This window comes from Stegostoma tigrinum, chromosome 8 (genome assembly GCF_030684315.1).
Source record: "Stegostoma tigrinum isolate sSteTig4 chromosome 8, sSteTig4.hap1, whole genome shotgun sequence".
Taxonomy (NCBI): domain Eukaryota; kingdom Metazoa; phylum Chordata; class Chondrichthyes; order Orectolobiformes; family Stegostomatidae; genus Stegostoma; species Stegostoma tigrinum.
In genome coordinates, this window is record NC_081361.1 from 32,086,237 (window position 1) to 32,106,646 (window position 20,410).

The 20,410-nt window shown below is 41.6% G+C and overlaps 1 protein-coding gene across 2 annotated transcripts in view; it reads right to left on the minus strand.

Moving 5' to 3' along the window:
* Positions 1-2,656: 2,656 nt before the first annotated feature.
* Positions 2,657-20,410, minus strand: part of mettl13 (methyltransferase 13, eEF1A lysine and N-terminal methyltransferase) — a 28,680-nt gene continuing 10,926 nt past the window's right edge. The window contains exons 5-9 of one of the 2 annotated variants that reach the window (XM_048539737.2): positions 19,122-19,317; positions 16,428-16,607; positions 11,901-12,113; positions 8,305-8,436; positions 2,657-5,990 (exon numbers count right to left, since the gene is read on the minus strand). In XM_048539737.2, the coding sequence (XP_048395694.1) occupies positions 5,716-5,990; positions 8,305-8,436; positions 11,901-12,113; positions 16,428-16,607; positions 19,122-19,317 (996 nt within the window). In that variant the 3' untranslated portion in view covers positions 2,657-5,715. Of the gene's footprint in view, positions 5,991-8,304; positions 8,437-8,668; positions 10,517-11,900; positions 12,114-16,427; positions 16,608-19,121; positions 19,318-20,410 lie in introns of those variants that run through there. The other variant, XM_059647769.1, reaches the window with a different exon arrangement.

Genomic DNA, 20,410 nt, shown 5'->3' on the forward strand with positions numbered 1-20,410 from the left:
TTCGGGCGGCACCTAACGGTCCGAGTCCGCGCAGCCGCACTACGCCCCGTCCCTCAACTGGCGGCATCGGGGTATACAGCCCGGGTATAGGGTACACAGTCCGGGTATAGGGCACACAGCTCGGGTATAGGGCACACAGCCCGGGTATAGGGTACACAGTCCGGGTATAGGGCACACAGCTCGGGTATAGGGCACACAGCCCGGGTATAGGGTACACAGTCCGGGTATAGGGCACACAGCTCGGGGATAGGGCACACAGCCCGGGGATAGGGCACACAGCTCGGGTATAGGGCACACAGCCCGGGTATACGGGACACAGTCCGGGGATAGGGCACACAGTCCGGGTATAGGGCACACAGCCCGGGTATGGGGACACAGCCCGGAGATAGGGCACACAGCCCGGGTATAGAGGGCACACAGCCCAGGGATAAGGCACACAGCCCGGGTATAGAGCACACAGCCCGGGTATAGGGCACACAGTCTGGGTATAGGGCACACAGCCCGGGTATAGGGGACACAGCCTGGGTATAGGGCACACAGCCCGGAATAGGGCACACAGTCTGGGTATAGGGCATAGAGTCCAGGAATGAGGCACACAGCCCAGAATAGGGCACACTGCCTGGGAATATGGCACACAGCCCGGGGATAGCGCACACAGTCCGTGAATAGGACTCACAGTTCGGGGATAGGGCACACAACGCGGGAATAGGGCATAGCGCATGAGCTGGTCATGGAGCTCGAGTGCGAATTTCGGGAGTGGGTCTCAGAGCCTGGGAGCACACCTCCAACAATCTCTGCGCACACTACAAAACACAGATAATTTGCACAATCTAATCGATTCCGTACGGTGTGATTCCGTGTTATTTTCACTATCGTATTTAACTCGTGGGTAACCAAGTTACTAGAGACAATCTAGTTTACTCGGCATACTTCTTATTTTGAACGATGTCTCACCACAATACCTCAACAACTGGCCGTTTCTTAATAAAGCTGCAAGTGTTTCGTGTGTTCTGAACATTTACTTTGCACAATGTGTCAGCGTGGACATATTTCAATTATCTGGGATTTAATCCTCCATAAAATTCCAACGTCTGAATGAGAGGGGCGGAGCATGATCAAACCTGTTGCAAAATGAATGCATTGCCCTACCCAATTCAGAAAAGAAGTTTATAAAGATCGATTTTAAATAAAAAGAATCTAATGTTTGCCTACAATTGCAGCGTCATCAGAATTTTACCCCCGAATGTTCTATGTCGTGCGCGAAAAGTTACATTTAAAGGACGCTGGTCTCATTACGAGTTTTGATTTTCATTTGGTCTCATTTGCAAGACGTTCCAGCTCAGCTTGTGTTCCAGCCGCAAGAAAATCATTGGTGTCTCGCGTGCATATTTTGGTGTTACGACCGTATCAAATGCATGGCCTGCCCTGAAGTTAACTGCATATATACTGATGATTTTCAGTTTTGAAAGTTACCATGTGTTGCACTAATTTGCAATCGTATCCAATGCTTTTGTAAAAGCAGAGATGACTCAGAAATCACATATGTTTACAAGCCCCTAAAAGGCCTCCAATGAGTTGGATGTGTCCTAAAACTACTACTCTGATGTATATATTTTTTACTGAAATTTTATGATACTCTCGCTGCCCTGCTGCAGGAGGAAAGGAAATAAAGCATCACCGATCATTGCTAATTTTACAAGACAACGGTGGCATACTGGTAATGTCACTGCAGAAACAATCTAGGACCCCAGACGAAGGCTAATGAAAGTTCAACAGAGTTAGTGAATCCGGAATTGCAAGCTCGTGTTTAGAGTGGTGGCAACCATTACGTCAAAGACCGAACAGGTAGAGGGGCTCTTCTGACACAGTCGTAGTGTCCCTACCCCTCTGCCACAAAACCTGAGTTAAAAACCCCACGTCCTCCAGGGCTGTGTCATAACACAGCTGAGCAAGTGAATTCAAAATATCTATTATAGGACGGGTACACCTTCAGTTTGTGGGTCCTAAGGAACAGAATCCATTCTACAGAAACTCCATTCCTATTCCAGTTAATTGATCATCTTTTGCAACATCTGGCGCTTTTTTTTAAAGAAAAGAACCATCTGGTTCACTAATGCCCTATAGGGAAGGTGATCTGCTATCCTTTTATAGTTTGGTCAGTGTATGACTCTACAAGCAATGTGGTCGAGCCTTGTCTATCAAGTCACTTGGTTCAAGGGACAATTCGTGATGGATAACATCCCACGAAAGACAAGCTAAATACCTCAAAATAAAGCAAAATCTGTAGGTTTTCAAAGCCAAAAATCAATCGAATGGGTAATTCTCGTACGACGTTTTCACATCAGGAATTCTGCCATAGTGGTTATTCTGGCCTGGAAGTTACCTGCTGCACGGAGTCAGAAGAACTATCCCTTCTAATATGCATTCGCTCGCTATCGTTTGTTGAAAACACTCCCTACCCCTAATTTACCCGTAGTGTGCTCCATTCACGCAAGTTGCGTTTTGCATTCCCTACTCAATGGCATCTGGATGCTGAGACAGAAGTGAATCCAGGTTCATATCAAATGACGGTACATTTTTATTTGACGTCTCAAAACTGATTTTGTATTGGAGAATTGGAAGGGTAAGTAATTTTAAAATGAAACGTAAAAGCATTTTGAGACACATCATGAAATATTAAACTGGGTTAGGGGCTGTAAGAGGCAGTTAGGACAATGATAGGTAGGAATGGGGGTTATGAGGACTCATTGGTGAAAGGCGAGAATGGGTTGGCATACAAGTGCATATACAGCAAGTGGTGAATGTGTGCGAGGAGGGTGCTGGAGACAGTCTAATATTTAACACAACAGGATCTATTAACTGTCACATCTTGGGACTTGGCAGCTTCTATCCTCGGAAATAACGTTCCACCCACCATTCTTCCCTGATTCCGCACATCCACCTAGAGAGCAAACCCCAGGATTCCTCAGCCTGAGAAAAACAGCTGCTGTTGTAACAAGCTGACAAAAAGGACCAATTTTTTGCTTTAACCACGAAGCGCAATGCCGGTGCGCGCGCACACGCAAACTCCGTGTTTAGCGAGATGAAGTTTTTATGTATTTAAGGACCATAGAATTGCCAGAGAGTGCTTACACGTGGAAGTCAAATCAATGAGGCTCAGAAGCCTGAGTAATTGGATATTATTTTAAAAGGAAGGGCTGCGGAAAGAGATGGTGTTGGAAGAAACCTGGGACTTTACAGAGAAGAATACGTTTCTGCTCCATTACTCGCAGCAACGGAATGTGGCGTTTTTGCTGTGTTAAGAAATCAATGAGGAACGCCTTCTCCCTAACTGAGTACATTTGTTGCCAAATAACCAATGTTTAGTCAATGTTGAATTTAGTTTGCTTGCTGTTTGAAACATTAAGATGCAATTCTTTGCATTGGTCACGGAGAAATTCACGTCTCTTTTCAAAAAAAAATCATTGCTCCCAACAGGGATTAGGGTAAACAAGTGTTTAGATTTCATGGAGCAATAATGACAATAACTGTTTCCTTCCATTACTAAAAACGAATGGAAAACTTATTTTGTTCTTTCCAAGAAGGGATTGAAGCTAAATTGTATGACAGGTGACCTACTATAACCATTAATGTAACTAATCATTAATGTAGTTAATTTTAGTGATTTAATAATTTGTCCCCAGCATTGATTCATTAACAGTATGGCAAGTCAATCAATTAATCAGCGTTTCAGATGGTTGGCAAAACCAAAGATTATTATAGGCAACTAATTTAACAAGGGAGTGCACTAGTCAGGTACATTATTGTGGAAATAAAAATCTTATACAGAGGCGTACGTATTGATCCACAGGTGCATGCAGTCACCCTCAGCCACTTCCCGTGCATCTCAAAGATTCACTCAAAGCTTAGTCAAACTATCACAGGAAAGATTATTACATTAACAAAAACTCAATTTTAAACAGTCTTCTCATTAGTATCAGAACGTTTACACACTGTTACACAGGAAAATAATAGGCTTCTGCACAAATTGCGTACGTTCACCGTCACAAGAAGGAACAAAATAAATTAAAATCAGTTCCTCCTAAAACGAAAGTTGTTGTCACTTGTGGTACAACTGGAAAAATTTAAAACATGTCATATTACTAAAGATAATAAATTAACTGAAGATCCTAGAGACTTTTGAAATTAACTTACAGTTAAAACAAAAGCAAATAACACATTTACCAGGCTTTGTGAATTACAATGGTTTGGGAAAATAACCAGAGCCCCATCACCACACTGTGATGGGGTGCATCAGAAACACACAAATTTGTCACAAACCATAATACCTGTAAATAAAAGGTTGAAAAAAGTTGATAAATTAGGATATTGTACTAATTTCACTTAGAATTTTAAATATACAAAAACATTTATAGTACACAGATAGGTCGTAAAATAGGATTTATTTTATGAAAGCCACTTGGAGACATTTGTACTGCACTAACTGTCTATAGAACAAAGATCAGATAACTTTGGGCCAACGGGCAGTGAAATGGCAGATGGGGTTTAAATATATAGATATATATGAGGTGTTTCATTTTGGTAAGGCAAATCAATGCAGAACTCGAACAGCTAATGGTCAGGTCCTAGGGGGTGCAGGTTCATAACTCCTTGAAAGTGAAGTCCCGGGTAGACAGGATAGTACAGAAGGCATTTGGTATGTTTGCCTTTATTGAGTATAGTGCATTGAATATCGGAGTTGAGAGGTCACGTTGCAGCAGTACCAGACAGTATTCAAAAAGCAGCCCAGTCACTGTGTTCAGTTCTGGTCCCACTGCTATAGGATGCTGTTAAACTTGAAAGGATGCAGAAAAGATTTACAAGGATGTTGCCAGGTTTGCAGTCTTTGAGCTATAGGGAGCGGCTGAATAGACTGGGGCTATTTTCCTTTCAGTGTAAGAGGCTGAGGGGTGATCTTACAGAGGATCATAAAATATTGAGGGGCATGCATAGGGTGAATAGGCAAGCTTTTTCCTAGGGCAGGGGAGTCCAAACTACAGGGCACGGTTTTAAGTTGAGAGGGGAAAGATTTAAAAGGGACCTAAGGGGCAATTCTTTCTTTCATGCAGAGGGTGGTGCATGTATGGTGCAAGCTGCCAGAGGAAGTGGTGGAGGCTGGTACAAAAACAAGATGTAAAAGGCATTTGGATGAGTACATAAAAAGGAAGAGTTTAGGGGGATATGGGTCAAATGCTGGCAAATGGGATGAGATTAATTTAGGATACTGGACAGCCTGGACAAGTTTGACTGAAGCGTCTGTTTTCCTTCTGTACAACTCCATGACTGTACAATTAGGCATTGAATGAGGACTTCATGACCTGAGTGGCTCAGTGGGTACATGGTACCATTTGAAAAGCCCCTGTGTTAAAAAGATAGGCTCCTTTTTTTTTAAGAAAAGAAACTAATTGCTTAATATACTATACAAAAGAAATTCTGAAAGAAAACCTCTGTTCTTAATTGCTGACCTTTTTAAAAACAATTTTTCAACTATCTTGGTTCAAAATTTCCTGATAACCTTTCTCTTCCCGAAATAAAACGGTAAGGCACACCATTTTGTTTTGTTGAGTGCATCATGAACATTTCAGAGATACATAATATTCTTATTGAATGGCAACAGTCACTGCAAATAATAAACAGAAAAAAATACAAGTATTTAGTCCAGGAGCGTAGGAATCTTCACACAATTCTAACTGCCTTCAACATTTCTGCAAGATTATATGATGGATCCCAATGTCTGCCAGGTTTCTTCAAAGCATTTTCCAGCATCTGACCTGCCTCAAGAAGATCTTTTGATCCGACCTTATGTTCCGTGGACAACTGGCAGTACAAAATTTCATTTACCTCATCCTCAATTTTCTGGAGGTAAACGAGAGGAAATACACCTTTGATCACTGCCATTACCTTCTCTTTCAGAACATGGTCCCTGCAGACAAGATTCAGAATGAAGAGTCCTGCAACATTGAGAATGAAGGCCCGTTAAATATTAAATATGCATTCTATGCAAGTTATATCTCTTGTTCTCAAATCAGTTATGGTGATAAATTAACGTTCATATTGAGAAGACTAGTCCAATTTTGATACAGCACATACTTTCATGGAAATAATGTAAGAAGCATTGGCTGAATGCAGAATGTTTTTCCTCACTTCACACTTGCTTTCTTTTCAGATCACTTTAATCTGTCATGTTTGTGGCACAAAGGAGCTTGTGGATAACTTTGAGATACAGGGCAGAAGTGTCTATATTTAATTTTGACTCCATGTCATTCACCTGCAGATTCTGCTAGATTTTAAAATATATCTGAACTCTTTTCATGATACTAGCAGTAAATGCAGGTACAGTTACATTTAAAAGACATTTGTACAGGTTCATTAATAGGAAAGGCTTAGAGGGATGAGCCAAATGCAGGCAAGTGGGAACAGTTTAGTTTTGGAAAATTGGTCAGCATGGACAAGTTAGACAGAAGGGTCTGGTTCCATGCTGTCTGACTCTAAGGTTCATTTTGGAAAAAGCTCCCAAGCTGATCCGAAACAGTGGGCTCCAAATTCCTTACCTAACCACATAAAATACAGTTTCTTCCTGTCTCCTCAAATTACCTTGTGGAAAGCAGAACTCACTTAGACAAAAGAGAGAGTTTTGATAAGTTCTTGAGTCAGGACGGGGGTGTGAAGAAGCAGAGAAATTTAAGGATGGAATGCTAGAGTGTAAGGTCCATGTGTGTGAAGGTATCATTTCCAATGGTTGGCAACCTGCAAGAGGCCAGATATTCAAAACCCTGGAGGGTTTGGTGAGGGATGAAGGGGGTGAGCAGTCATTGAGGCACAGAACTGGAAATGGTTAGAGATTGGGCAGGGATTTAAACCACAATGAGGAGAATTTTAAATATGACCCTCTGGGTGACTGGAAGCCAGTTTCAGGGTACAAAACAGTGGCAAGATATTGTGGCAGGAATCGAAGGTTGGTCATTGTTTCTTTAAAAGAAACTGCAAATCATGCAGATTTGGCCATTGGAGGAATGAGTGCGTGCGGGTGCTGGTGCCTGACCCCATGCCTGCAGATAATGCTACTATGGGGCACCATATAGTTGAGGAAAAGGTTGGAATTGGGACAAGCCAATAGAGACTGCTGCTGCAAAGTGGTTCTTGCTGTGTGCAAGATGTTAAAAACAGCAATTAAATAAACAGGCAGATAATGTTTAATGCAAACTGTTTAGTGTGGCAATTGCTAGCCAGAACACACTTGCTTTTCTTTGTTTAGTATCAAGGGATTTTGTACATTTAAGTGTCTTAAATGAAAGCCAAGGGTCACGTGAAAATCCACACTTCACCCAACGTAGACCGCCTTCAGTTGTACTCAAGTATCAATCACATCCTGGCAAGGGACTTGAACAGACCATCTCTTTATTCAGAGATTAGTGTGCTCCTACTGGGACAAAGTTGGTTCAAACAAACACAACATTTTTGTCTGGCTGGGTAAAAACCTGAGCAGGTGTGTTGGATGTTCTGAGAGGACATAGAAACATAGAAAATAGGTGGAGGAGTAGGTCATTTGGCTCTTAGAGTCTGCATTACTACTCAAAACAATCATGGCTGATCATGAAATATTAGTATTCCATTCCCACCCTCTCCTCATATCCCTTGATCCCTTTATCTCCATGGGCAACGTCTAGCTAATGTCCAACAAAGCAACAAAACCTCGCACTCGTACAGGAGTTTCAAGGATAAATCAATATAGGAAAACTGCTGGGATTAAGTTTTAGTGGGCACGGCATTACTTGTTTTCTGGCACGCTGCTTAAATACTTTAATGGGAAGTGGACATCAATGGCAAAGCCAATTGTTTTTGTTCATTCCCTAATTGCTCTTGAGCTTTAATGGTTTTCTTGCCTATTTCAGGGGGCAGTTAACAGCCAATTACATTGCTACATTTCTGGCATCTCAGATGAACCACACCAGCAAAGTTGGTAGATTTCATCCCTTCAGGACATTATTGAACTAGATGTGTTTTTACAACAATGATAGTTGTGTTGATCACTCTTACCTTTGTACTCCAGATTTATGAATTGAATTTAAATTCTGTCAGCTGTTGTAATGGGATTTGAACTCACGTCCACAAATCATTAGCCTGTGTCCTTGTATTATTGTTGGAGCAAAATTAGCACAATTTCCATGGTGTTCCCAACACAAATACATAAGATATACTTGTTGCACAAATACTGTAAACCTGTGCTTCAATCAATAAAGTTCTTTGAAGGTATAGGTCAATCACCTTGGTGTGCTAGAAGGTTTCGTACTTTCTGCAGAAATGCATCCTCTACAAATGCTACAGGAGGACAGCTCATTCCCAGAGTGGTGTCTTTGCTATCAACATCAAACATAATAACATCATAGGAGACTTTCCCTGTGGAAACAAAAGAAACACATTTAGTTTTCGGAGATAACACGGTGTGAAGCTGGATGAACACAGCGGGACAAGCAGCATCAGAGGAGCAGGAAAGCTTAACGTTTCAGGTCAGGACCTTTCCTCAGAAGAAGGGTCCCGACCCAAAGCGTCAAGCTTTCCCTGTTCCTCTGATGCTGCTTGTCCGGCTGTGTTCATCCAACTTCATACCGTGTTATCTCAGATTCTCCGGCATCGGCAGTTCCTACTATCTCTGTGACATTTAGTTGTCAGTCACTTTTCTGTTATATGAACCTGTTAACAGTGGATGCAGGATTGGGATGAATGGAAAACAGTAAGTACACAAACATCTATCAGAAAAATCAGAACTTCTGGCTTTAATTCAAAGTTCCCAAAGTTTAAAAAGACTTTAGAGGTAATGATACCAGTAAATATAAAATTAAGGAGATCAAGTGCCGTTGCAAATTATTGTAAATGATAACTTCGAAAATATAACACAATCAAAATCCAACACATTAAAATTTCAATCCCCCTCAACTGATTTAACCATTTGTGGATTATTTCTGGAGTATATATTTGGGCCAGAACTATGAAGCAGAGGAAGAGAAAACTACAATAATTACTCACATTTGCTATTTGTGAAAAGCATACGACAGAACTAAGCTAGTGATGCCCTAGATTTGCTAATGCAATAAACATAAGAAAGTCACGCTTGGTGCGGCATGTCAGCTCAGAATGTGGATAAAAATACAAGTGGAACAATGGGGTTTGGAGATCAGAAACTAGCTATTGTTTCCATCCCCTCACCTAGAAAAATATGAAATATAATATGAAAGGAATAGTTGGAACATAGGACACTTCATTAAATCAATAGTTTCCAAACTCAGAGGCAAATGAAGCAATCTCAAGGGATAGCGAAACAGATTTGCTCGACATTAAAACGCGGGTGAAGATGTGGCTGACACTGTGATACACCCCATTCCTTGTAAATATATTTCAGTGTTAAAATTGGCATGACCATTTGAAATAGGAGCAGCTTCTCAAGCCTGCTCTGCCACTCCATCAGATCACCGTTCCAGATTTTATATTGCCACCAATCCCAGCAACCCTTAATTTTCCCACATAACCACAATCTATTCACCTCTGCCTTAAAAATACTTGGTGACCCAACTTTCACTGCCTTCTGGGTCAAGGAGTTCCAAAAAATCACACAACCCTTAGGTTATAAAGATTCTCACCCTGTCCTTAAAAGGTTACTCCCAATTTTTATAACCGTGTGCCTAATTTTGGACTGAAACACAAGATAAAACATACTTTCCAAGTCTCTCTTGTCAAACCATTCAGAATTTGTAACTTCTTCCAAACAAGCCCAGCTTCTCCAACCTCCCCTCATAAGACAACCAACTCAGTCTCGGTACCAACCAGTAAACTCCTTCTGCACTGCTTCTAAAGCACCTAGATCCTACTTTAAAAGCAGAGTCCAAACCTATACACAGCATTAGAGGCATGGCTTCAAAACCTTGAAAATTGAACATAACAACCTTACTTTGAAAAGATAACATTTCATTAGTCTTCTTGATTACATGCTGTACCTGAATACTAACTCGTTATGTTCTGTTCACATAATACTTTGCTTTTTCAACCTGCCTGCCAATGTGATTCACTTCCCACATTATACTCTGCCTGCTAGATTTCTACCCACTCAATCAATCAAGCTATCATTGCCCATCAGCAACTTCCTTACGTCTTCCTCACAACATACTTGTCTTTTTGTAGTCTGCAAATTTAGGTACCATGCCTTTGTTTCTTTCATCTAAGTCACTGATGTAATTTATAAAATGATGAGACCCAGCACAGATCCCTGTAGAGCTTCAACAACCCCATTCTGCCAATCAAAGACCTTTATATGCATATTATCTGTTTTCTGACGGCCAGCCAATCTTCAATCCATGCAATTATCCCTACAGCATGAGCTTTTATCTTCTGTAATAACGTTTGATGTAGCACTCTATCAAACGCTTATGGAGATCCCAGTACAGTATGTCCACGGACTCCAGATTATCCACAATGCAGGTTACTCCTTCAAAGAAATACAATAAATCAGTTGGATATGATTTCCCTTCGACAAAACTACGCTCACTCCTCCTAATGACATTTCTCTAAGTGCACAGCTATAATCTCATTAATGATGAATTCCAGCACCTTCGCTATGACAAATGTCCATCTAACTGGGAGTTCCTCATTTACTGCCTCCTTCTATTCCTGAACAGAGGGGTTATTTTAGCTATTTTCCAACTGGACGGTACCTTTTTAAGATTCCGAAGGGATTGGACAGGGTCAGCATGGAGACATTGTTTTTCCCTTCTGGGACAGTGTAGGATCCAAGGACATAATCTCATTGTAAGGGGTTAAGAGACAAGGAGAATCTCTTTCTCTCAGAGGGTAATGACGGTACAATTCTTTATCACAAAGGGCTGTTGAAGCTGGGTTGTTAAGATCACTTGACCAAGGGGCAGCGCTCGGAAAGGGAAATTTAGAAAATTAACACCAACACATTCACTACTTCCTCAGAAACCTCTTTTGAGACCTGAGGATGAAATCCATTTAAACCTGGAGATTGCATTATCTTCATCAATCTTCAAAAAAGTAAAATGACATGGACTTTAAAAAACAAAAGGCAAACTGAATGAATCACATTGCAAGTGGTGTAAAGCTGAACAAAATAAAATGGATTCCAGAAAGTGAGCAAGTAAAATAAATTATTCTGTTCCTGGGCCGCTTTCCCGGGTCAGTTTGTAAGGTTGACGATAAATTCAGATAGATTTAGATACAAAGGGTGAATGCTGATGCAAATGTCCAATCTGGGTGGAGTGGGGTGGGAGGGTTGTTTGTCAGGCATTGTTGAAGATTTGGAATTCAGAAAATGGCTTCAGCAATTAATTCAACTCTATGGTCTCAAGGATAATAAAATTGCAAAACAGGAGAAATTTCTTCAGAGAGTGGTGAATCTTTGGAATTCTCTACCCAAGAAGGCTACGGAGATTAAATAATTGAGCAGGTTTCAGAGAGAAAATCGATACGTTACTGGAGACAACTGCCATGAAGGAATATGAAGATTGCCATTTTCCTGCACTTTGGAGGAGAAGATCAGCCATTATCTAGAAAGACAGGGCAGACTCGATTGGTTGAATGGCCTACTCTTGTTTCTATGTTCCGATAAAAAAAACCTCCTGTGATATTAAAGGATGCCATGGCAATCTTTAGCATAATTCAAAATCTTGCTAGTCATAAAAAGTGTGCGTGCACATGGTAGGTGTGGGGGTGTATATGCTTTTTAAGAATGGCTACTGAACAAATTTAGGCTATTGTACACTCATTAGCATGGAAGAAAGGAGGAGTAAGATTAATTAGGGAAGCACAGTGCACTGCTGTACAAACGTTGATCTGCTAGTAGGATTCCTTACCGCTGTCTGCGACCGTATGAATATAGCTCAAGCCATCTGCCAGAATCACCTTCATTCGATCATCTTGAGAAAACCCAAACCATGTGGTTGCCACCTCCAACACCATGGGGTCAATTTCAATGGTGTCAACGGTCGATTGGGAGAAATAGTCATGGATAAATGATGGAAGGCTGCCACCGCCTAGGCCAACCACGAGCAGAGAAAAGGGAGTGTCTAAAGAGCAAACAAAAAAAAACGAAAGCTGGTCACCCAAGCAAACAATTCTGTGTACAATCAAGATGTCACTATTCAAAAAGATCAAGAGTGATAAACTCAGAATGCTGCTTGAAAAGCTTCTTTCTAAAGAGCTGCAAAGGAAATTTCAGCTAAACAAATTTCCAGTATAGTATTTACTGTATCAGCAGTCACGTTCAGGGATAAAACACTTAGGCTTATATCTCAGGCTATTATAATAATTGAATTATTCATGAGCAATGGCATGCAACAGATGCTCAACCCCGCAGTTTGAGAGGGAGAAGCCGAAATCAGATGTAACGGTCTTACAACTGTGTAAAAGTAACTAGAAAAACCATGAGGGAGGAGCTGGACGGAGTTGATTGGAAGGGGAGCCAAGCAGGGAAGGTGATGGAGCAGCAATGGCAAGGGTTTCTCGGGGTAATTCAGAAGACAGCCCAAAATTGTCTCAAGAAACACGAAGCATGCTAAGGGGAGGACAAGGTAACCCTGGTTGACAAGGGAAGCCAGGGATGCATAAAAGCAAAAGCATACAATGAGGTGAGGGTTACTGGGAAGCCAGAGAATTGAGAAACCTTTGAAAGCCAGCAGCAGATAAGTAAAAAAGCAATAAAGAGGGGGTTGATGGCTACAGTAGCTAGCAATATAAAGGAAGATTTCAAGCATTTTCATATATACAAAAGGTACAAGGGAGACAAGAGGGAACATTGGAAAACTGGAAAGTGAAGCTAGAGAAGTAGTAAGAAGTAGTAGAATAACGAAATGGTGAAGAAATTAATAGGTAGCTTGCATCAATTTTCAAGCTGGAACACACCAACAACACACCAGGCTCTCAAGACAGTCAGGAGTCAGAGGCGAATGCAGCAGCTATCACTAAGGAGAAGGCGCTGGCGAAGCAGAAGGATCTGAAGATAGCCAGATTCCCATTATACATTAATGATCTGGACGAAGGAACCAAGGACATTGTTACTCAGTTTGCAGATGACAAAGATAGGTGGGGGGAACAGGTAGTGTTGAGGAAGCGGGATGCTGCAGAAAGACTTTGGACTCTGGGAGTGAGCAAAGAAATGGCAGATTGAATACAGTGTGGGAAAGTGCAAGGTTACGTACTTCGGTAAGAAGTCTAGAGGCGTAGACTATTTTCTAAATGGGGAATGAAATCAAAAAGCACAAAGGGACTTAGAAGTCATTGTTCAATATTCTCAAGGTTACCATGCAGGTTCAATTAGCAGTTAGGAAGGGAAATGCAATGTGAACATGCATCACAAGAGGGCTAGAATACAAGAACAGAGATGTACTGCTGAGGCTATACAAGGCTCTAATCAGACTGCATTTGGAATATTGTCAGCAGTTTTGGGCCCTGTATCTAAGGAAAAATGTGTTGGCCTTAGAGTGGGTCCAGAGAAGGTTCAGAAGAATAATCCTGGGAATGAAGGACTTGTCATACAGCAACAGTTGAGGACTCTGGGTCCGTACTCAATGGAATTTAGAAGGTTAACGGGGGATCTCATTAAAACTTATAGAACAATGGGATACCCGGTTAGATGCTGGATGTCGAGGACACTCACCAGTAATACAGACTAGGATCTGAAAGCACATTCTCAGAATGAGCGGGCAACTCTTTAGAATGGAAATGAGGAGGAATTTCTTCAGCCAGAGCGTGGTGAATCTGTGGCAATGATTGCTGCAGATGGGCTGTGTATTTAAGGCAGAAATAGATAGGTTCTTGTTTTCTTTATTCATTAATGGGATGAGGACGTTGCTGGCTAGGCAGCATTCATTGCCCACCCCAAATTGCCCGGAGGGCAGTTCAGAGTCAGCCAAATTTCTGTGGGTCTGAAATCATGCCAGGCCAGGTCGGGATGGCAGTTTCCTTCCCTAAGGGATATTAGTGAACCAGATGGGCTTTTCCCGACAAGTGACCATGGATTTATGGTCATCAGTAGACTCTTAATTCCAGATAATTATATTGAATTCAAATTTCACCATCTGCCATGGTGGGATTCAAACCCGTTTCTCCAGAACATTATCTGGGTCTCTGTATTAACAGTCCAGCGATAATACCACTAGGCCATTGCCTCCCCCAGAGTTAGTAAAGGTGATTAAGAGTGACAGGGAAAATGGGGTTGTAAAACATATCAGCCATGATCAAATGACGGAGTAGATTTGATGGACCATACAGCCTAATTTTGCTTCTATAATTTATGCTGTTATGATCAAGTTGCTACTACTCATTCAATCTGCCAACAAACCTGTGAGAAGAGCTGTGAAATGTCACCAAAATGGAAATTGCACTTTTAATGTGCATTTTATTCTTCGATGCATGCACGCTGGCTACCACTGTAGCTGCTTAAATTCAGATGATCGAAGCGGCTTCTCTCAGAAATGAAATAAGGAAAATAATAAGTCAGAATTAGGATGGGAATGTCAAAATACTGGAAACAATACTATTTGGGGTGTTCCCACTCTCAAAACAGGTCAGTGAGAAAGAGAGAGGTTGAGGGCCTACTAAGGAAATTTTGGCATATTGAAAGTTTTGCTACAACATGATAAGACAAAATGCACAAAATGTCAGAAAAATGGAATATGACAAATGGGTGCTATGAAAATGCAGAGAACTTGCAACGTAGAATCGACTGGCCAAGATGTGTGGAAGTAAACCCCAACTTATTACAGAATGAGATGCATGCAGTATAGACAAGGAGAATATTATAGAGAATTAAGGTTGAAGGTATGCAGCTGAATACACCAATAACAAGTCTCAAGAACGTTAACACCGTTCAAGTCATTGCAATTTTCTCGACTGATCTCCCACGCTGCTAAAATTGGCATGCATCCCCATTACCACTGGGGTGTTGTAGCTCCACGACACACAACATACAGAATATATGACAATAACCTACCATGGTGACTCCAGTCGTGCCTCGCTTCTGTGAATGCTGTCACAGAGAAGGTTAATATTGCAGGAACAACATCACTTCAAGTTACACATCATCCCAACGACTGACGTTGTTAGAATTTCAGAATTCCCTACATAGCATTATCACAGACATACTGTTCTAGACGCTATGAACGTTCAAGGTAGTTTAGTAGCACTTCCACCACCTCACGACAACCAGAGATTAGTTTCATGGACCTTAGCAACATCCCCCACATTCTGGGAACCTATTCCTTCCAATTAATTTTACTTAATTTCAACTGTGTATGCATGAAGATATTCAGGCATTTTTGGTCATGCGTTACTAATCCAGTCACAGTTACTACGCCACTGAACATGAAGGGAAAAGCAGCAGTTCATTTTGGATAGTGGTGAAAGAAGATTCCATCCTATCTATAACTAACATCACTGCAACAATTCAATACCAAATAATATTCAGCAATGCCACTTGAGTTTTATCTTCCCTCTTTTGATGTCAAAGCAAAATACTCACACTGACTCTTAGCTTCTCTGCGATTCAAAGTTACATCCTAAGTGAAGGTATTTCAGAACATTACCTCACCATATTCATAAAAGATCATTTTCCCAAGGGAAAAAAAGACCATTTTACAAACTAACAACCTTGTGATACAATCAATACAATGTTTAAACATTGATGCAATTCCTCAGCAAAATGGAAAATCTTCATGTTCACTCCTTTAACTAATATTAATCTTCCCGCTTCCCTCCCTTTGGGAGAAAAATAATTCTCAGGGAATCAGTTTTCAAATTTACAATCTGTCTGTTAAATGGGGAAGATGAAATATCAGTCACTTTCCCATATCAAGATACCAGCCTCTCAATAAGCTTCTTCTTGCCCTTTGGAGAATCAACATTCGGGGGATTGTGAATTGTTAAGATAAACGTGTAAAAGCAAACACCTCACATATTTATCTGAAAAACATTATTGCTGCCAAGTAAGATTGTAGTTGGCCTTCACCCCAGTGCTCATTAACTTGCATTGGCTCAATTTTAAAATCCTTATTTTCATGTTTGAAATCTCCGATATCCTCCTTCCTTCCCATCTCTAAACTCCTACAGCCCAACCACCATCCAAAAACTTTGCATTTCTTTCTCGCTGGCCTCTTGTCCTAGCCTGGGCCCCATTCATCACCGCCACCTCTACAATTTCTCCCAACTATTAGCAGCAATTCCTTCAACAGATAGTTCTAAGCACTGAAATTCCCTTCCTTAAATTCTGCACTTCCACGGGGCCTCTGTTTTATCTATGTGAACTGCATTTCCTACATTTCAAAAGTGTTATGTCAATGAAAATTGTTGCATATTCTACAACACCCTTTATGTTTGCTCCTCACCCGCAAGTAAACCACGTCTTTTACGAAGGAGAACCAAGCCAGCTATCATGGCTCGATGATGATCACAGCACAGGTAGCTTTTGTCAACAGTCTGGCCACATTTGGGATTTGAATTCTTCTCAGCATCTGAACATGGCCTTCCCTTCCTCTTGTCTTTCTTTTTCTTTCTCTGTGATGAAACTATTGTGGGGTTAAAAAGAAACATATGAAAATTTTTGGAAAATGTAGCCACACACAAGGTTCGCCTTGTGGGCCCGTATTTACTATCAGATAGTGAAAGTGTGCATGTGTGTGCATGCAGCTTATGTATTGACACATTGACATACTGGGCTACTAAGAGGAAATGACACAGCCTGGCACCAGAGAATAGCCACGTCCATCCCAAGTACATGACCACCCATCGGGGAAAGATTCACCCTATTCAGTCAGAGAAAAGTTCACAAACTGGGAGGGAGCTCAAAGTTGGAAAATATTTGTGAAACACTCCAACCCACGTACACTGTAGCAAAAAAGAATCCACTGACAATAGTGTAGCTAAATTGTTCGGCAGGATGCCATTAATCTGTGGTCTGATCAAGGTAATTTTACCAATAAATGTGCAAGGGTATTATTTTTGGGGAAAAAAAAGGGTATTTTTGCATACACGTATTATGCAGACATTAATGGATCCTCTATCTGCTTTTCCCATGTCACATGGGCATCACCACAATGCCAGTTGATCATCTAAATCAACACTAATTTTTGGGTTTGGCAGGTGGCCTTTCCTGCCACTTGCCTTCCCAATTTCTCCACGCCGAGGACTGGCACTATACACTGGCTTCCCTACACTAGCAATTGTATTCTTCTGTAGCAGGCCCACAACCCCAGGACTTTCTGGTTCAAGGGCAAGAGACTTCCCACTTAGCCACCCCAACTCTTACAAAACAGATACTGCTAGATGTAAAAAAAAGTTTTCCCTCTTGAACACCAACTGGCCACCAAGAGACATGACCAATTCTCACTGGTCTCAAAACACCGGGACAAAGGAGGACATGAATTCAACTGGGACAATGCATCCATAATAGCATGAGCCAACAGAGACATGCCAGGGAATTCCTGGAGGCCTGGCATTCCAACTGGAACTCCACAACCAAGCACATTGAACTGGACCTGATATACCAACCACTGAAAAACAGAAACGCAAGTGATGCCAACCACCACAGCAAACCGAGAGATATGAATAACAACCGGGACAGAACACCAACACTTCATTGGAGGCGCACTGACAATGTTACCTAGCAGGGTAACGAAACGTCTGCAGAAAAACAGAAACGCAAGTGATGCCAACCACCACAGCAAACCGAGAGATATGAATAACAACCGGGACAGAACACCAACACTTCATTGGAGGCGCACTGACAATGTTACCTAGCAGGGTAACGAAACGTCTGCAACCAAACACAATGGCTCAGCAAGCAAGTCTACGACCTCGTGGTCTTCTATTAGTTAGCCAAATCTTTATTCATGATAATACACGATCCCAAACACATGTGCTTAATGAAGTGTGGTCCCTTATCAAGTGCCTTTTGAAAATCCAAATACACTACATCTACCCTATTCATTTTTATCTCCCTTGCTTGTTACCTCAGAATCCCTACAGTGTGGAAACAGGCCCTTCGGCCCAACAAGTCTACACCAACCCTCAGAGCATCCCACCCAGACCCATCCCCCTAATAACCCAATTAACCCACACATCCCTCAACACTACAGGCAATTTAGCACGGCCAATCCACCTGGCATGCACATCTTTGGAGTGTGGGAGGAAACCCATGCAGATAAGGGGAGAATGTGCCAACTCTACATAGACAGTTGCCCAAGAGTAGAATCGAACCCAGGTCCTGAGAGGCAGCAGTGCCAGCCACTGAGCCACCGTGCCGCCCCACTTCCTCAAAGAACTGTAATAAGCTTGTCAGATATGATGTCCCCTCTGAGGTCAGGCTGACTCCGCCTGATATAGTGTGTTTTTCTAACGCTCTGGCTTTGACACCCTTTATAACAGACTCTAATATTTTCCCAATAACAGACGTTAAACTAACTGGATTATAGTTACCTGTTGTCGTTCCCTTTTTGATTAAGGGTGGTTCACTAGTTTTCCAATCTTCTGGGGTTTTTTTTGCTTTCTTGGAAGATTATTACGAGTGCATTCCCTACACCTCTTGATACATCCTTTAATTTTATCAGATGAAATCCATCAGATTCGAGGGACTTATTGGCTTTTGGCCCCTTCAGCTTCACTACTACTTCCTCTCTTGTGAAAATTAGTGTTTATTTCCTTCCATTACCTCCTGGCTTATTCACTGACCTACAAAACAGCTATCATTAAGGGGCTAACAGACTCCACCCACTCCTTCCCCTTGTTATTTCTTACCTCCACCCATATGGATTCGATGTCATCCAATCCAAGGTCATTTCCTGGTAATGTGCTAATTCCATCTAATTATAGCAAGATCACACCACCCTTCCCTTCCTGCCTATCCTCTTGGAAAGTCACGTACCCATGAATATGTAGTTCCTAGCTTTGATCCACTTGCAATCGTGTCTCCGTAAGTGCTATAAGATCGTGCACATTAACATTTATTTGTGCCATGAATTCATTTTCTTTTCCATATAAAACGTGCGTTTGAGTGAAAGCACAGATAAACGTTCAAGCAATACCTGACTCTGAGATGCTGTGTAATAGTTTAGCCTCTGACTGCACCACATTGATGTTACTGAGGAATATGAGATGCCGGAAATAGTCGCCGTCTTCTCCTTTGATGTCTTCGATGATATATTCTCCACTCATATCGCTTGTACCATGATGCTGGACAGTGCGAATCCCTATATCTCCCCCAACCGAAAGAAATGGCACCTGTGCGAAAACAAGAGTCAATTCTGTTCAAGGGAAATGCTAACTGCTCAAGCTGCTCATTCTCCAGGGGAGAAATGCAAACCCACCGCCACATTCAAGGAACATTCACTGTGTCGGACAAAGTGAAAGAGCGTGATCCATCAGCTTGTTAAATTGCAAAAATTATTTCCAAATCGTAAAGGATAATTTGAGACAGGATGTCTGAAAATGCCTCAAACAAATCTTCTAAATAAAAGCACAATGATCACACACAGTAGGTCCCTAGCACTTTTCATAATGACAACTTATATTTCTATCAAAGCCATAATGCAATGAAGCATCCAAAGATTTTCAGAAGACCACTTCACTGGGCAGTTGCAGAGTTATTATAATCAAAAGCTTGGTCAGAAGCATGTTTTAAGGAGAGTCTTAAAGGAGGGAAGCAAGTGGTCAGCCATGGTTCAGTTGACAGCAAACCTACCTCTGAATTACAACATTGTGGGTTTAAGCCCATTGCAGAATTTGAGCACAGAAATCAAGACTACTGTTCCAGTTCAAGGCTCAACACTGCACCATCATCTTACAGATGAGGCATTAAACCAAGGCCTCTTCTGTGTCCTCGGGTATACGTTAAAGATTCCATGACACTACTTCAAACAGCAGAGGAAACACCACTTGGTGTCCAAGTCAAGGTTTACCTTGTGCACTCTTGTAAAAGTCAATATTGACCACGGTTTCTCAAAAACTAAACCAACTGCAATTATTACTCACCAATAACTGCACAGCTTGGCCCATTGCAGCCATAAACAATGGTGGAACAAGTAAAATTGCAGGTGACCAAGCAGTCAGAATTAGAGGATCATAGATATCTGGGAGGGTCATGGGGATGGTAAAGCCACGAACATAATTTTACAATCAATACAAATCAACGAGCAGTGATTGGGGCATGGGACTTGCTGAGAGTTAAGAACTGGATGGCCTCAGGTTTAAAGTGGGTAGAATATGGGAGACCATCCAGGTGTGTATTAAAATAGTCACGTCAAGAGGTAACAAAGTCATGAATCAAGCTTCCAGCAGCAGATATACTGACACGGGGGAAAAAAAAAGAGGTCAG